We start from the raw sequence: 20,297 nt of genomic DNA, 5'->3' as shown, positions 1-20,297 counted from the left end.
TTACTGTAATAACAAGGGACATTGGAGGCGTAATTGCACGAAATACTTGGATGACATCAAAGCTGGCATTGTGAAGCCAAGATGTAATTTCTCAAGCGAATCTTTTATGATAGACATAAATTATGCTTCAAATACAACTTGGGTATTAGATACTGGTTGTGGTTCTCACTTGTGCAATCATATGCAGGGCCTAAAAAGCATAAGAAAGCTAAACAAGGGTGATGTTGATCTTCGAATGGGTAACGGGTCTAAAGTAGCCGCCGTCTCAGTAGGAACTTATGTACTTAACTTAGCTTCGGGGTTGCAGTTGTTTCTTAATAATTTTTATATTATACCAACGTTATCTAGAAATATAATATCAGTATCTGTGTTAGACACAAAAGGTTTTTCTTTTGTAATTAAAGACAAACGTTGTACTTTTTCCCTTAATGGGATTGTATATAGCGAAGCTATTTCAATCAATGGTATTTATATTCTAGATACTTGCAATGATGTTTATCATTTAGATAATTAAAGACTCAAAACAGGTGATCCCGATCAATCTTATTTATGGCATTGTCGATTAGGACACATTAACGAGAAACGCATTAAAAGACTAGTGTCGACTCGTATAATTAAAGCTTTTGATTTCGAATCATTTGGTACATGGGAATCTAGTCTTCTTGGCAAGATGACTCGTTCACCTTTTCTAGGAAAAGGATCTCGAGCTAGTGAGTTGTTGGGTTTAATACACACCGATGTATGTGGTCCAATGACTGTTACTGCTAGAGGTAATTATGACTATTTCATTACTTTTACCGATGACATGAGTAGATATGGGTATATTTACTTAATGAGGTATAAAAGTGAAGCTTTTGATAAATTCAAAGAGTTTCAGAATGAATTAAAAAACCAATTAAATAAGAAGATTAAAGCATTACGATCAGATCGTGGTGGGGAGTATTTAAGCAATTAATTTCGAGATCACCTTACAAACTGTGGTATTGTATCCCAGTTAACTCCTCCTAGCACACCACAATTAAATGGTGTGGCTGAAAGGAGGAATCGAACTTTATTATATATGGTCCAATCAATGATGAGTCAAAGAGAGTTACCTAAGTCATTCTGGGGTTTTGCCATTTTATCTGCTGTACGGTCACTTAATCAAAGTCCCACTAAAGCAACTGACAAAATTCCATATGAGATATGGAAAGGGAAAGTCCTGAATCTACGATATATGAAAGTATGGGGTTGTGATGCTTATGTCAAGAGCAAGTCTGACGATAAGCTTGCACCTCGTTCTGAAAAATGTATTTTTATAGGCTACCCTAAAGAAACTTTTGAATATTAATTTTACAATAGTAGCGAGAACAAAGTGTTTGTGGCTCGTGAAGCTGTCTTTCTAGAAAAAGAGTTTATTTGTAGAAGACAGAGTGGGAGAAAATTTGAACTTGATGAAGTTCAAGAGCCACAAACTGATATGACAATACAGGAAGATGTTCCTTCTACATTTGAATCGGTTATTGTTCCTTCTGAACCTAGGAGGTCAGAGAGGGTTAGTCGCCAGCCTGATAGTTACCTTGGTGTCGTCGAGGAAGATGGTGACTATGAGGTTTTACTTTTGGAAAGTGATGAACCCAAGACCTACAAAGCAGCTATTATGAGTTCTGACTCTAAGCTATGGCTCGAGGCCATGCAATCTGAAATGGATTCCATGTACGATAATCAGGTATGGGACCTGGTTGACTTACCTAAAGATGTTCGACTTCTTTAGTGTAAGTGGATATTCAAGATTAAAATCGGCATGGATGGACATAAAGATGTCTACAAAGCTATATTGGTGGCAAAAGGTTTCACCTAGGTTCATGGTTTACACTATGATGAAACTTTTGCACCAGTTGCTATGCTTAGATATGTTCGGATAATGTTAGCGATTGCTGCATTTCATGATTATGAGATATGGCAAATGGATGTCAAAACCGCTTTCTTGAACGGGTTTCTGGAAGAGGAAGTGTTCATGACACAACTTGAGGTTTTTGTAGATCCTAAAAATCCTAACAAAGTATGCTAACTTAAGAGATCCATTTATGGTCTTAAGCAAGTGTCAAGGTGTTGGAATCATCGTTTTGATCATGTTATTAAACAGAGCTCGAAGTGTTGAGGAACCATGTTTATACATGAAGTTTAGTGGGAGTAAAGTTGTTTTCTTACTTCTTTATGTGGACGACATATTACTCCTTGGGAATCACGTAGATATACTTGCTTCTGTCAAGAAGTGGTTAGGAAATCACTTCTAAATGAAAGATTTGGGTGAAGCTCAGTGCATCTTGGGTATCCGGATCTATAGGGATAGATCCAAAAGGATATTAGCATTGAGTCAAGAAGCCTATATCGATAAGATTCTTGACCGATTCAATATGAAAAACTCCAAAAGAGGTTTTCTACCTATGGGCAGTGGGATATCTTTGAGTAAGTCACAGTGTTTTACTGAGCCTAAGGATATTGAACGCATGAAATCGATTCCCTATGTTTCCGCTGTTTGATCGATCATGTATGCTATGATGTGTTCTCGTCCCGACGTCTCGTATGCTTTGAGTATGACGAGTCGTTTTCAGAAAACTCCAGGTGAGAGTCACTGGATAGCCATCAAGAATATTCTAAAGTACTTGAGAAGGACTAAAGATTCATTCTTAGTGTTTGGAGGAGAGTCTGAATTACGTATAAGAGGTTATACGGATGCCAGTTTCCAAACCGATAGGGATGATTTGAAATCCCAGGCTGGTTTTGTCTTTTTGTTGAACGGAGGGGCGGTTTGCTGGAGAAGTTTTAAAGAGTCCGTGACTGCTGATTTTACAACGGAAGCTGAGTACATTGCAGCCTCTAAAGTTGCAAAGGAGGCTGTTTGGATTAGGCAATTTTTAGAGGGACTGAAAGTAGTTCCTACCGCCGAGGATCCTATCACTTTGTATTGTTATAACAGTGGGGCTATTTTTCAAGCAAAAGAGCCCAAGTCTAGTAACAAGTCTAGACACGTACTTAGGAAATTTCATGTAATTAGAGATTTAATCGAAAGGAAAGAAATTACAGTTTGTAAGGTTGGAACAGCTGACAACATCGCTGATCCTTTAACCAAACCTTTGTCTCAAGCCAAACATGATAGTCATGTAGTTTCGAGGGATTGAGACGAATGCCAGAACTGTTGTAAATTTCATGATATGTAATAATTAAGATATTGTATTTATTATTTCATATATGATAATTACATGTATCGTTGCATTCAGGTTTATATCTGAATTTTTATATACTTTGTTTTATCCAAATAGATTGTAGTGACAAAGTCGAACTCTATTAAAGTGAACTGGATTAACATTGTATTTTGTCCCTAGATACTTAATGAGGTGACGTCTCGGAGTGACTAGATTGTAAGGCGATAGATGATAGGTTCGACTGTCATATGGTCATAATGATGACTGGTCGGTTACATAGGTAGATTGTGAGACGATTTGTCGGACAGTGACCGTTTATAGAGTCCTTTTGTTGCTGGGTCGTAGCGAAGATTTCTATATATTCCTACGAGTCAATTCTTTTGACTGGTGACTATTCGTCTGAGTTGGTGCGGTTTTCCGGTGGCTTTGGTTTTTGTTCTAGGTCGCACCGTAAAAGGAGGCCGATGAGCCTTTACCGGGTTATTGTGATCTGTATCGAACGAAGAAGATAGGTCAACGGGATTGTCCATTTATGTCATATTTTATCTAAAGGCCACTCGAGGAGAGTTGATTGGAAATGCGTGGCCACGCTCGGATGAGATCTATAGTAGATTATCCGGTCAGACAGTCATTCTCCTGATCGAGGAAACCACTTTATGATATGATCACGTGCAAGAACGACCAGAAAGACATCTTGCATTGAGTGGGAGATATTATTGGACAAGAGAATTGGTAACGCACACTTGTGTCGGACAAGTGGGAGATTGTTGGAGTAGTGTCCTCCACATTAAGTGGGTTTACATATTAAATCTCGTAAAAGGAATATCAGGGATTTATCTTTTTATTTGTCAGCTGGTCATCGTTAATCGGTAATGATTGGCTGACTAGAGTTTGACATTACTGTCGTGTGACGGCGGTGATCAGCTGATCCCTTTAGGTCACAACTATAGGATGACGCCCAAATAAAATGAATTAATTGTTTTTTATGAGATACGAGATAATTAATTCCTTGTATTATTTGACATTTAATTAGTCACGTGAAAGTATTATTTGATGACGGGTTACGAACTCGGGCAGAGAAGATTTATTATTTAATTATGTGATATTTAAGTAATAAATTAATAATTAATAATTTATTAATTAATTGTTAATTAATTAATTTAATGCGATATGTGTATATATTTTGAGGTGGAATTAATTAGCTATTTATATTTTACAAGAGGTTGTAAAATTAGCTAATTGGGATAATATTGACACATTGTATGTTGATAAAATGGTCTTATGATTACTTAATAGTTAAGTAGTCATTGTTAGTTAATTTATATTATTTAAGTGTTAAATAATCAAATTAATATTTAATTTTGTCAGATAATTAAATATAAGACTTATAAGTATTTGTGCGGCAAATGTCGAAAATCGAAATGGACAAGGTCGGGAACAATTGGACAGATTTTTATACACTACTAATACACTCATTGTGAGTGGAAAAGGTAGGCATTTTCCACTAGCATTTGTATGTGAATTATATACATTTGCATGCCTATATATACCTAAGTTCTTCCATCATTTCTAAGGTTGGAAATTTGAAGAAAAATTGGTCTTTGTGTGCTTGTTGTGGATGGTTCATATACACCATCAATAGACCATATTTTTCTTCTTATTTTGTTCATCCTTTTACAATAAACACATATAAAAGTAAACTAATAATATTATCAAGGTAATAATATTAATTAGTATATCAAATATACAAATAAACAAGGTTACTACTACATTTACCTTGTTAGTATTTTAGTAGTATTTTGGGTTTATCTTGGGTGCCACCTTAGGAGATTACCTACTTTGGTAATTAAGGTGTTGGAGGATCATCCTTATTGCATTAGCACAAGAACAACATCAAGGAAGGAGTCCTTGAGTTGTCCCCATTTTGCCTTATAACAATGTAAGGAATTTTTGTCTTAAGATGGTTTAATGCCATCTCTTTTATATTTTGCTTTGCATGTATGTAGATTTAGACCACCTAAAATTAAATTGCAATTTTGATATCATAAGATGAGTATTAATTTGGTCTAAATAACTAACAATATGATATCATTTCAGTTGTAACACGAGTCTCCGCTAAACCACTATTACTTACGACAAATAGAATCTCTTTCTAAAATGAACCGTGTCGTAGGTTGTGGACTAGATCCATAGGAATCGTTCTATTCCATAGAACTCAATAGGAATCGTCCTATGCAAATATAAGATTAACATCTTAAATTCCTTACATACCTATGATTTCTTATGAAGAAATGTGAATAGAAGTAATGATTAATCAAAATATGGTTTGATAATGTCTTCTATGCATCCACGGTTCAAAACTCTTACTGCTCAAACTAAACACTTTTCGTCAAAGAACTTAAGTTGTTAAGCACATGACAATGTAAGATTGGTAAATTAATTTGTTAGGAATTTTGATTGACCAAATACCACTATAAAATTCATCCTTGTGAAGGATTGACTAAGAATTTATATGAAGATAAGTCTTCATCAAGTAGAAATTCTTGAAGTCAGTGGGAGCAATAAGAAGTAAGTACCTATCTTAATTGTTAAGGATAGAACTAGGCTCGAAAGAGAAGGTGTTAGACACTAAAATAGAGACAAATCCCCAATAAGTAAAGATCAAGGAAGTTGGTCGTGTGACACCAACATATTCCTTCTTGAATATGTATGACATTGACATAGCATTCTTGCCAATTACCACATCATGAGTATTTGATACAAATTTGTGAACAATGTTAGATAATCCCACATTTCATGATTATGAAATATGGCAAAAGATTTTAAAACCACCTTTCTAAATGGGTATTTAGAGGAGGATGTGTTCATATCACAATCCGAGGGTTTTTCAAATCCTTGGAATCCTAACATTGAATAATCGTACGACGACTAGCAAGAATAAAGTCAGAAATTTACATGAATGGAACTAGGGTAGTTGCCATTTCATCCAAAGACATATAAGTGTTATAGTGTATTCATTGTATAAGACTCAAATGGGTGACCCCAATTATTTCTCGATTCTCGATTGAAATGTCATTTAGAAGACTAGTTTTGACTAGTGTCCCAACCATCTGATTGGGAATCTCTTGGTATGTGTGCGAATCTTGTATTCAAAGCAAGATTAATTCATGACTTCTTTCTAGAAAAGAATTATGAATAAAGCAAGATTTTCGCCCTATTTACACATTGAAGTGTATGGTCGAATACAATTTCAATCAAAAAGGGTTATTACTTCTTCATCTCTTTTATCAACGAACTAGGTAGATACTTGGTATCCACTTAATGAGGTAAGAAGAGGAATTCTTTGAATAAATTCAATGAATGTTTAAAAAAGTATCAAAACCCACAGATTATAAAACCAAAGTATTAGTACTTTGTTAAAATGGAGAACAATAAAGTAATGACTTTGATTTACACCAAAAAGAATGTGATATGGTATCACAAGTTCTTCATTACGACATGATTGTATCTTTACTATAAAATTGGAAGTAGTTTCTATCACAATTTATCTAGTATTTATTTATTTATTCCACTAAAACAAAACATAGTTAACGCAATCAAGTATAATTCATATATGATATGATTAGGCATGGTACTTAAGTTGTAGCTTGTTTTGAAAGAAAACATATGCTCTCTCTTCCTACATGATCACGAGAAAAAAAGGTTTGTGGCTCGTGATGCTGTCTATTAGAGAAAAGAGGATTATTTCTTATAGATAGAGTGGGAGAAAATGTTCAAGAGCCACAAACTGAGAATAAGACATAGGAAGATGTTCCTTCTTGGTCAAAATAAGTAGTTATTTCTTCGAAATCTAAGTGGACAGGTGTCATGTTATTTTAGAAAATAACAAACCTGTAACTTATTATGATGCTTTATCTAGTTCCAATCCGCAAAAGTTCGAATCAAGCATAAACATGAAAATGTTTATTTAGCTTGGTTGGTTGGTGGAAAGGGTTTTGCATGCAAAAAAATGCTTCATTGTATTCGGATATGATTTGATGTAGTTGGATTTTAAAATCATCTTGCATGAATTTTGTAAAATCGCAACCATCCTAAAGTAGAATGCGAACTTAAGAGGAAGTCTTAAGTAGATGTCAAAGAGTTGAATTGTATGTTTTGATCATGTGATAAAAATTTCTCAAATTGTCAAGTAGTTTTATTTATACATGGAGTTTACACTACTACAGATACAGGCTATAACAACGGTCAAAAACCGTTGTTATATAAAAAAGCGGACGTTGTTAAAGCGTCCGTTGTAGAAGGTTTTAACAACGGTTGGTTTACTTAACGAAACCGTTGTTAAAACTATTAACAACGGTTTTATGTATAAAAACCCGTTGTGGAAAGTGTGACTCAATTTTGGGGGGAAAGTTATAACAACGGGTTGTAATATACAAAACCGTTGTTATAACTAAAGACAACGGGTTGTTTCTCAATAACCGTTGTTAAAGGGGCGTTGTAGTTGCCTGGATTTGTAGTAGTGTTAGTGGGAGTAATGTGGTGTCATTAGTCTTATATGTAAGGGACATATTGATCATTGTGAATGATAGAAGACTTAGGAGAAGAATAATATTAGAGATTTGTGAGGTATCCAGACCTACAAAGATAGATCTAAGAGGATATTAGCGATAAATGAATATTCTTATATTGATAAGAGTCTAGACAAGTTCAAGATGTTGAACATGAAGAAATTTAATCCACTTGCTTCCGCTGCGGGATTAATTCATTATGCATAGATGTATCACCATTCTTATACCTCGTATACTTGGAGTATGATGAGATGTTACAAATCGAATTTTTGAGAGAAGTCTCTATATAGACATATAGTTCATTGGTTAGTTCTCTTGGAGCACTAAAGAAATGAAGCTAAGTGATTAGAATTTATATGGATTTATGTGCAAGGAGTTACACGATAACCATATTCTAATCACACTAGGATGGTTAGAGAACCATCTTGGCTCTATTATTTAAGGAGGACATCTGCTAGATACGCTCGAGGAAGTAGAACAATGAGAGATTTACAACGAAAATTGAGTACACTTGCAATTATGAAAAATGCAAGTAGGAAGGGATGTTATTAAGATTCGGTTTTATAAATGGGAGGAACCATGATAGTTCGTTCCAACAACCGAAGGTCCTATCCCTACATACTGTGAGGACAGTGGGAGTGATTCCAAGGCTAAGGAACCTATCTCTAGATTCGACCTGGACATGTACTCAAAAGGTTGTTATAATAAATATTATACAAAGGGAAATGGTATAAGGTTAGGGAAAGTGCAAAGTGTTGCTAAAACTTGCTAACTAATGCGTTTTCATAGGCTAAGCATGATAAGTCATGCCATTTCAATTAAGTTGAGATGTATAGCTACATTCAATATTGAGTATGTATTATAGATTATGTAGTAATTGATATGGTATCAATTTTACATATGTGATAATGCATTCATCGTTTGAGTTTTATTAAAAACTCTTCTATTAGTTTGTTATATCCAAATAGGTTGTAAGGACAACGTTGAACCCTATTAAAGTGAACTGCATTAACATAGTATTGGCCCCTAGTTGTTTATATGAGGTGACGTCTCGAAGTAACTAGAATGTGATACGATTGATGACAAGTTCAAGTGCTATAAAGTCATGAGAGATGACTAGTCGATCACATAGGCAGACTGTATGGGACACTCTGTCGGGCTAATGACCGCTTATAGAGTTCTGGAAATTTTTATAGCCTGGTCCTGGCGAGAGCTACTATAGTATTCTTATGAGTCGATTCTTCGAGTAAAGACTGTTCGCCTAAGATGGCACAGTTTCAGAGTGACTGATCTATGTTCTACGACCTTCGTAATTGAGGTCAAATGGGCATATTTTGGGTCATGATGAGCTGTGGCTATTCGAAGGGAACAGTGCAATAGGAATGGTCCATCCCTGTCAGGGTTATCTTATAACTCAAGGCCACTTGAAGAGTATTGAACTGGAAATGCGTGGCCACGCTCGAAAGGTATCTACGGTAGAAAATTCCGGTCATATAGTTATGAAGGAAATGTAGATCTATATACACTAACATATTCATATATGTTTATAAATTAATTTGTCATAAAATTAATAAAGGTCTTATGCATGCAAACATTAATTAAAGAGATGGAAAAATCTATATCTCACCATGTGATTTTCGGATTTATGGGCACAAGTGAGTTCACCTACTCACTTGTTCTTGAGCTCTCCAAATGGAAGAACAAGGACTCAAATGTAGAATCCCTCCCAAAAGCATATACCCAAGGAATACATCTTAATAAACCAATACTATTTAGATCTAGTAATAATATTAGTTTCACCATAAAAATGACACAAAATAAATTGTATTTTGGCTCTTGAAAATTTCGGTCAAGAGGTGATGTTTTTGTGAGATTTTATTTCTCTAGAATTATCATAAATTGTAGAGAGTTTTGGAGGATTTTCTTACACAAGAAAAAGATGGGAAGAATGAATAATTAAAATTAAAGAGAAGAGCTCTCCTCTCTTTCTTGTGGGAGGCCGAAAAAGAGAGCATTGGGTAGTATACCCAATGCCTTTTGTTTTTGCTCTTCTCAAAAGCTTAGGCTTGCAAGGCTAGTACTTAGATATCATGATTGTGTTTTCCACTCAAGATAAAAACACAATATATATCTTACACTACCTCCTCATTTTCGGTTTTTAAGCATAAAATGGAGAACCCATTTTATTTTGTAATTTGTCAAATTTGTCACATGTAACATGTTACATGACATGTCACAATGTAATGTATTTTTAACATATTAAAAATCAACATACTCATAAAATATGTCATTTACAAAATCGACTAGTAATTCGTAATTACTTGTACCAAAAATGTTTCCAAATAATAAACTACAACATTCTGTATTTATAATAATTTATTCATTCCGTTTCAATTGTTTCTTTAAACAATAATTTCTTCTAAGTAATAAAATAATTCGATTACTTAGACTGTATCTCATTTAATCATATTTACAATAAGATACGTAAATTATACTCACAAAATCATCCGTCAATTTTAAGTAATTTAATTAACTCGTATCGGTATACGATCAATTAAATAATCAATTAAGAGTATTTCCCTATAGGTATGACCTAAGGGGATCAACTGATCACCACCGTCGCACGACAATGTCAAACTCTAGTCACCAATCATTACCGATATGTGTGGACCAGTTGATCGTAAAATATTACATCCCACATGTATTCTTAAAATGAGATTTAATAATGATATTTAAATCATGTGATCGCACTATTGTTGAGGACACATTTCCCAACAATCTCCCACTTGTCCTCGACAAGTGTGCGTCACCAATTCTCTTGTCCTATTACTATCTCCCACTCAATGCAAGGTGTCTTTCAGGTCGTACTTGCAAGTGATCATATCGAGAGTGGTTTCCTCGATCTGGAGAATAACTGTTTTGACCGGATTTATCCACTCTGGATTCCTTCCGAGCGTGGCCACGCATTTCCAGTTCATTACTCCTCGAGTGGCCCTGAGATATTGTTTTAACCCTGACAAGGGATGGACAATTCCTATCGCACTCATTCCCTTCGACTAGCCACAGCCATCATAACCCAAAATATGCCCATTTGACCCCATTTACGAAGGTCGTAGTAACACAAATCAAAGTTAATCTGAAACTGTGCCATCTTAGGAGAATAGTCTTTAGTCAAAAGAATCGACTCATTAGAATACTATAGCAGCTCTCGCCACGACCAGGCTATATAAATTTGCCAGAACTCTATAAGCGGTCATAAGGCCCGACAAGGTGTTCCTAACATCTGCCTATGTGATCGACTAGTCATCTCACATGACTGTATGGCACTTAAACTTGCCATCAATCGCATCACACTCTAGTCACTTCGAGACGTCACCTCATACAAGTGACTATGGGCGAATACTATGCTAATCCGTGTTCACTTTAACGGGGTTCAATTGTCTCTACAACCCGTTTGGATGTAACAAAGTATAATAAAAGAGTTTTAAAATAAAACTCGAACGACAAATGCGATTATCACACATGAATAGTCAATGCCTGATTACTATTTCATGTTCTATAATCTAATTTGATCTTGTACATAGTTGTTCATTTCAATTCAATTGAAATGACATGACTCATCATGTTTAGCCTTTGAGAAGGCTTTGGTTAGTAGGTTTTATCAATTTCTTGTACCTTACTCAACCTCACTACATACTCGTTTTCCTTTGTAATGTATACATTTGCATTACAAAACTTTCTGAGTACATGTCGAGATCCAATCAAGACATAGGCCCTCTAGCCTAAGAATAGCTCCCACTGTTTTCACAGTGTGCGGGACTCATCTTTCTTGCACATCTCATGATCGCAAGTGTACTCAATTTCCGTTATAAATATCTCTCATTGTTCTTTATTGCCTAGAACGATTCTAGAAAATCTACTTCTTAATTAACATTGCCACAATGGTATATTAACCATCCTAGTGTGTTTTGATTATGGTTTTGTCGGAAACCATGCGCAATCTCAATTGTCAATTGTCACTTGTGTAACACCCTTACACAATATTGCATCATAAACACTTTGCTTTACTTCCTTAATGCTTCTGCAAGCACTTAAGGGTAATCTTTATAGCTTACTTCGTAAAGATTACTTAAATTCGATTTTTGAAAAACAATTCATCATACTCAAAGCATATGAAGTGTTATACATCATTTCTTTTTAATTGATTCGGCAGCGGAAACAAATGAAATCAATCAAATATGTTCAATTTAATTGAACTAGTCATGAATCTTATCAACATAAGACTTCTTACTGACGCTAATATCATGTGGATTTATCTTCATAAATCCGGATATTCAAGATGTATTATAATACTCCAAAAGTCTTCAATCATTCGCAATGATCAATATGTCATCCACATATCGGACTAATTAAAATTTCCGTAACTCCCACTAAACTCCATGTATAAACACAACTTCTCGACTTATCGAGAAATGTTTTATCACATGATCAAAATGTTGATTCTAACTCATTGATGTCCTACTTAAGACCCTCTCTCAAGTTTCACATTATCTTAGGGTTGCAAGAATCTATAAAACTTATGACATGTATTGAATACATTGCTTCTATTGAAGAAGTGGGTTTTAGATTCACTTGCTGTGTATTTCATAACCTTATAATGAAACACAATCCCTAAGAAGATCCAAATAGACTTAAGCATTTCAATTAGTGCAAAACCCTTTGCAACTAATCTTGCTATGAAATATCTCTTTATTAGTGCAAAACCCTTTGTCACTAATCAAGCCTTTATTTCGGATTTTCATGGCTCTAAGCCTTGTATTGAGTTGTGACTTAAACACTCTTATGTAAGTCATTTGTTGATTACTTTCCGAAGTAATCAACTTGAATCAAACAATTTCTTTTGTAAGTTATAAGCTCTTTACTTTCTTAAAAGTAGCATGAATTCATCATTTTTAACAAGTGACGAATTTAACCTCCTAGGTTTTGAAGAAACAACGTCTTACACAAAACGTCTCATGTAGCCAAGAAAGACCAGTTTCTTGCGACATAACATTTTTTTTTGTGGCATTCTTTGTGGCTCTTGAATAATTTCTCCCACTCTGTCTTCTAAAAATAAACTTGTATTTTAGAAAGACAGCTTCACGAGCCACAAACCCGGTGTACTCGTGATAATTGAAAAGGGAAAAAATGAGCATTTGTTTCTTGTGAAAACTTACAAACATGGTACCCTTACCATTTCATATCTCATATGATTCGATTTAGTGAAAAAATAATTTAGACAAAAATGATAAAATCCCCAAAAGGATCAAGTAACTCAAAGTAACTTGATTGAAGTCCAAACCATATCGAATAGCGTTTGATTTCTTATCCAATCACACATTATTTCATAATGCGTGCTAAGAGAGATTAACTTGTGATACTATATCACATTTCCTTTGGCTTATATCAAAGTCTTCACTTTGATAATCCCATCACGACTAAATCGTGATTCCTTGAACTCTTTGAAATTCTTCAAAGATTTCTCCTTTTACCTTATTAAGTGAACATATTAGCGTCAAATTATATCGTTGGTAAAAGAAAATGATCAACCTATTTTGGATCGATGATATACAACCTCGATCTCCTTTTCAACCAAAAAGCACGAGACATCTTGCTTTGAATACAAGATACGCATATACCATTAACAATCTAATGGTTTCAAGAGTACTCGATAACTCTTTATGTTCATCTTTCCAAAATTTAAGGTTTAATCTTGGGTTACCAATTTGAGTCTTACATCATCTACATGATATATATTATACTAGTTTGGTTTAGAATATAATCACCTTGATAATGGGCTAGCCATACATCAAATCGTGGTGTATAGGGTCACAAAAGTGAAAACCTCTTTTGTCTCTTAACAAGTTTATATTCTTATTTAGAGTTTATGCACTTAATAGTCACAATTAAGTACCACTTTAAATCCAAAAACTAGATTGAGTACACAATTACTCTATCTCTTGACTTCATTGTTGCTAGTCGTCATATTCTAATCATCCTATGTGTCAAACATAATGATGAAAACCACCACCGGTTTCTAATATTGACGAAGTAATACTAGCAAAATTATGTTTAATCAAATAAAAATTTAACGAAGAAGGTCCCATTAGATGTCCCACAACTAACTTGTTGATTCTTCAATAATTTGGGGTAGTTTCCTTTCTTGTTCCCAACATTTAGGACAATGGAAACTTTATTGGTCGGGATTGATAGGTTTAGTATCGTCATTCTCAACAACTTTACCTTTAACATTACCTTGTATCAATTCCATTATAATCCTTACTTCTTGAACCTCGTCCTCATCTTAACGGTTTAAGAGAATGCTCCCACTTAATTCAATGAGTCTTTGCTTTGAGAAGCAAAATTGAATTCATGAAGATTCACTCTTCATTTGTTCGTTTTAGTCTTAAAACTTTCATTGAAGTGGTTTCGTTATTTTGGTCAATTACGAATTCTTGACAAAACTAATTACCAAAACAATTTATCGCTTCAAGGTACTTAATTCATTTAAGTACATGAAAAATAATCCATTGTAAGTAGATGTGTTAATCAAGAATCAAAAACCTGTTTGATAATGAATAACTTTAATCTATACTCTTTAGAAGAGATCCTTAGCAATGGTTCATATGAGGTTTTAGAAGCAAATTCATATTTGTCTTTAGTTACGATGTTTTAATGGAGTTTTGAATCAAAAACGAAATGATATCGTATATGAATTGTGGTAAAGAAATAGAACAATATAACAACGGAATAGTGGAAAAAACTTAACATTTATCGTTTTATTAATACTTGTAAGAACAAGTATAGCATTTACATAGTGACCTCTACCCAACTATGATAAATGATTCCAAGACCCAAATTCATATTGACTTAGGCACGGTGGGGCCGATACATCCTTTATCAATATAACTCGGTGGATTAACGTTTAATCGATTCTACTTTTAGAACTCTTGGTCGATAATATTACATTAACAATTATCTTTAGCCCAAAACACATCCGACAAGGGCACGGTGGGGCCGATACATCCCTTATCAAAAACTTTTGTTGAGTTCAATCCAAATTTCGAATAAATGTGTCCATGATCCAAACCCATATTAACTTGGGCACGGTGTGGCCGATACATCCCTTATCAACATGAATTCGGTGGATTAACATTCATCACCCACTTCCCCTACGTAACAAGGTTTGTACCCCGGTGGGGCCGAGCGCACTCCCTCGCGAAATAGGTTTTCATGGTTTCTACTATTTGGTAAGGCTATGTCTCAATTGATTGTTTTAGCGAGAGGTCATGTCAATTTATTATCTATCACGTTTTAAGTGAACTAAAGCGGTGAACTACGATAATTTTAATTGACACGGTCGATGAACTCGATAAAATAGGATGCATGTTTTAGTTATGGCGATTTAGCGATGCATGCGACATAAAATAAAATGCAAGCATAAAAAAATAAATAAATCCTAGTATGGCCTTTCCTAAAATAGAAAAACTATTTAACTATTACATATTCGGAAACCAACTCCATTGGTCCCTTGAACTTCGGTTGTGGCACGCATCTCGAGGTAACACCGTCTTTATGTATCGCCATTCTTGAAGAAATCCGTCTTTGGGAACTCCGGAATGAATAAAATTACATAATAAATTACATAATTTCCTATTATACATTTGTAACTAAAATAAAATAAATCTATTAAATTACAAAACGGTGATACGAGATCACAATAAAATTACAACCGAATCGATATTCCCATACATTTCGGGCAATATCAATTAAAATCTAAGGCCATACTAAGTAAAAATTACATAATTCAAAATTACATAAATTAAAATTATGACAATCATAAAGAAAAATGCAACATTATAATATGTATGAACATGCTCAATTTTATGCTAAATCGCCTTTAATTAGCCAATATCGTATATTACTCGGTTTTTACGGATTTGCGTGATTTCAACATTTTATAATCACAAAAATACATAAACTCATATTTATGCATAAGTTAATTACCCTAACCTCTTAGGACTCAAAATTTAGTCTTCACTAATAATTTGACCATAATTAACCCATATTTACAAAATTGTTCATAAAAGGACCAAAAATTACAAAAATAAGCCATAAACTTCAAATAAATCACGAAATTTCAAATAAATTCAAAATTTGAAATTTAAATTCATGAACATTCTGGAAAAATACCATGACACTCATAATGTTAAAAATATTAGGTTAAAAATTTCGAAATTTTTCCGGAAAAACAATGTTGCGTTTTATCGATTTTTAATAAAATAATCATAAAAACATGGAAAAATTATTTTCATTAACTTTTCAATTTTAGATCTGAAAAAGATAATAAAAAGCAACATTAGACGTTTTTCCTAAGTCATAGATTATGTTTTATTAATTTTTCACTAATAATGTCACTATTTATGCTATTTTTCTTCAAAAATCCATAAATCATGCAAAAAGACTTCTTTATAGCCAATTATTTTACACACATCTTGTAAAATTGCATGTGACAACATATTAATTTTCTATGACCAGATTCGAAATTTAACTCATATTAACCTATTTTTCACCTAAATCCGAATTTAATAATGAAAAAATCATTTTTCGAGCATAACAAGTCCAAAAATTATGAAAATTTACAGGTTATCTCAAAATAATATATGTGACAACATATCCAAAAATCAACTGAAAATTCGAAGTATAGCTAATTTTAGACCAAAAATGACATTTTTACTCATAAAATCATATTTAAATGCCATTATTGTATTAATATGAACAATAAAAATCCGTAAAATTAACCAAAATATCCTAAAACAGTTTAGGACCAGAAATATTAACATGTATGGATTAATTTCGTGATATCTCATAATAACACAAATTTTACAAGTTTTATATGTTATTCTTATAACTCGGAAAAACTTTTAACCGATTTGCATGAAACAACCGTGGCTCATAATACCGATTGAAGGAAATGTAGATCTATATACACTAACATATTCATATATGTTTATAAATTAATTTGTCATAAAATTAATAAAGGTCTTATGCATGCAAACATTAATTAAAGAGATGGAAAAATCTATATCTCACCATGTGATTTTCGGATTTATGGGCACAAGTGAGTTCACCTACTCACTTGTTCTTGAGCTCTCCAAATGGAAGAACAAGGACTCAAATGTAGAATCCCTCCCAAAAGCATATACCCAAGGAATACATCTTAATAAACCAATACTATTTAGATCTAGTAATAATATTAGTTTCACCATAAAAATGACACAAAATAAATTGTATTTTGGCTCTTGAAAATTTCGGTCAAGAGGTGATGTTTTTGTGAGATTTTATTTCTCTAGAATTATCATAAATTGTAGAGAGTTTTGGAGGATTTTCTTACACAAGAAAAAGATGGGAAGAATGAATAATTAAAATTAAAGAGAAGAGCTCTCCTCTCTTTCTTGTGGGAGGCCGAAAAAGAGAGCATTGGGTAGTATACCCAATGCCTTTTGTTTTTGCTCTTCTCAAAAGCTTAGGCTTGCAAGGCTAGTACTTAGATATCATGATTGTGTTTTCCACTCAAGATAAAAACACAATATATATCTTACACTACCTCCTCATTTTCGGTTTTTAAGCATAAAATGGAGAACCCATTTTATTTTGTAATTTGTCAAATTTGTCACATGTAACATGTTACATGATATGTCACAATGTAATGTATTTTTAACATATTAAAAATCAACATACTCATAAAATATGTCATTTACAAAATCGACTAGTAATTCGTAATTACTTGTACCAAAAATGTTTCCAAATTATAAACTACAACATTCTGTATTTATAATAATTTATTCATTCCGTTTCAATTGTTTCTTTAAACAATAATTTCATCTAAGTAATAAAATAATTCGATTACTTAGACCGTATCTCATTTAATCATATTTACAATAAGATACGTAAATTATACTCACAAAATCATCCGTCAATTTTAAGTAATTTAATTAACTCGTATCGGTATACGATCAATTAAATAATCAATTAAGAGTATTTCCCTATAGGTATGACCTAAGGGGATCAACTGATCACCACCGTCGCACGACAGTAATGTCAAACTCTAGTCAGCCAATCATTACCGATATGTGTGGACCAGTTGACTGTAAAATATTACATCCCACATGTATTCTTAAAATGAGATTTAATAATGATATTTAAATCATGTGATCGCACTATTGTTGAGGACACATTTCCCAACAAGTTATTCTCCAGATCGACCAAACCACTCATGATATGATCAAATGCAAGTACGACCTGCAAGACACCTTGCATTGAGTGGGAGATAGTAATAGGAAGGGAGAATTGGTGACGCACACTTGTTGCGGACAAGTGGGAGATTGTTGGAGTTTGTGTCCTCGACAATAATGCGATCACATGTTTAAATCTCATATTAAGAATGCTGAGGGAATATAATATTTTATTGTCAACTGATCCACATTAATCGGTAATTATTGGCTGGCTAGAGTTTGACATTACTGTCGTATGACGGTGGTGATCAGTTGATCCCTTAAGGTCATACCTCTAGGGTAACACTCTTAATTGATTAATTAATTAATTGTATGTTGATACAAGTTAATTAATTCCTTAAAATTGAACAAATGATTTTGTGAGTGAGAATACGTATCTTATTGTAATTTGATTAAATAAGATTCGTACTAAGTAATTAAATTGTTTTATTACTTAGGTTTTATTATTGTTTGTGAAACAATTAAAATAAGAATGAATGGTTTATTATAAATACAAGTAGTTGTGATTATAATTCTATGACCCATTTTAAGTTCTTGTAATCATGAATTACTAATTATTTTTTTGTGTGTGATTTATTTTGTTTATATAATGAGTTTTAATAAGTTAAAAATGCATTATTAAGTAACATGTCTAGTAACATGTCCAATATGTCACACTACACAAATTGACAATTGACAAAGTTAAAATGGAGGTCACCTAATATGAGGTAAAACCGGTACAAAGGGTGTGATAGTGGATGTTGTTTTGTCAATTATTTTATTAGCATGCTTAAGGACATAATGATGTGCCTTTTGCATAAAACAAGAACAACACCCTACCCTATACTTAGATAAGAGAAAAAGGGTGTCTTAAAAAGAGAAGTGTGTTCCCCTATACAGCCTTAGGAACCGGCACCCCCTTCCTCTCTCATCATATTGAGAATTGTTCTCTACAATTATTCATTCACACAAATAATTATATTGATAATTTTCACATATTCTCTCTAGATCTCGTGAAGAACTAATAAGAAAGAAAATCTCAAAAATCGCTATATTATTCTATCATTACTAGAAGTAGTAAACTATAATATTAGTTGTAAATTTTAGGGCACTTATACTAATTTCTAGTAACAAAATTAGTAAAAGTATTAAGTGTGTTATCTTGGTACAAATGCTTGAGGAGTAGATTCTACTATTGAATCTAAGACCATCCTTGGAGCACTAGGATTTTTTTTAAGAAGACTAATTTGGAAGGTGTCCAATTAGTATAACCATTCGGACCTCCTTTGTAAGTTGATTGATTTTCTCCTTACTTTATATTTTTGTTATGCATGCATAAGATCTTATTAGTTTATGACTAAACTAAACATATATAGTTATTAGATGTGTCTAATAAGAGGTTAATGAATCTTACAGCTTTGACAAAGAAATTTGAAGAGTTCAAATTGGCAAAGAAGCATGGAGACTCGAAACATGCCAATGAAGGTGGACCTAGCCATTCCAAGGTTTATTACATTCAAGAACCTAGGTCTCCACCTATGCACTATCCTCCTCAAATGTTTTACGATTATTGTGGCGGTGTGGGGCACACCGTTGAGTATTGTTCATCTATTCCTCAAGAGGACCAACAAGAGTGCTTTGCTCTTCAAGGGCAAGGTGCATCGAGGGTCTACTACCAACGTCATGAGTCCTTCTACCACGCCTCCTCTAATCAAGACCCAAAACTTTTATATGCGGGGCAACCATTGGACCCAAAGTATCAACAACTTCAATACATGCCTCCACCAAAGCCCGATAATTCTCGGCAATACAATTAAAACTAAGGCCAATGCTCCAACTACCGAGGCCAAAGGCAACATGATAATCCCACCTATGTCCCACCTCATCAAAGAAACAACTACCGCAACCAAAACCAAAACCCTCCATACCAACAAGGCTACCAATCACACCAACAACATCAGCAACCATTCAACCAACAACAAGGATACCAACAAGGGTATCAACAACAACAAAATTTCAACCAACCTCCACAAAATCAACAACAATACATAGAGCCACCCAACCTCACCTCTTCTCTTGAGAAATTGCTAAGGGACATGGATGCCAAGGTTGACAATCAATTTAAAGCTTTGAAGACCGAACTTTCAAATGTTCAAGCACACCGAAGAACATTTGACTCATATATGGCCAACCAAAACCCTTCTTCTTCACAAAGGGCTCCCCACTCATTG

At 33.7% G+C, this 20,297-nt stretch overlaps 1 protein-coding gene across 1 annotated transcript in view; it reads left to right on the top strand.

Annotated features, from left to right (window-relative positions):
* Positions 1-19,883, top strand: part of LOC141649492 (uncharacterized) — a 38,617-nt gene extending 18,734 nt beyond the window's left edge. Inside the window, exon 4 of the mRNA XM_074458182.1 lies at positions 19,483-19,883. Coding sequence (XP_074314283.1) covers positions 19,483-19,883 — 401 coding nt within the window. The remainder of the gene's footprint in view (positions 1-19,482) is intronic.
* The last annotated feature ends 414 nt before the right edge of the window (positions 19,884-20,297 follow it).

This window comes from Silene latifolia, chromosome 3 (assembly GCF_048544455.1).
Source record: "Silene latifolia isolate original U9 population chromosome 3, ASM4854445v1, whole genome shotgun sequence".
NCBI classification, from domain to species: Eukaryota; Viridiplantae; Streptophyta; class Magnoliopsida; order Caryophyllales; family Caryophyllaceae; genus Silene; species Silene latifolia.
This window is presented reverse-complemented; position numbering and strand designations above follow the sequence as displayed.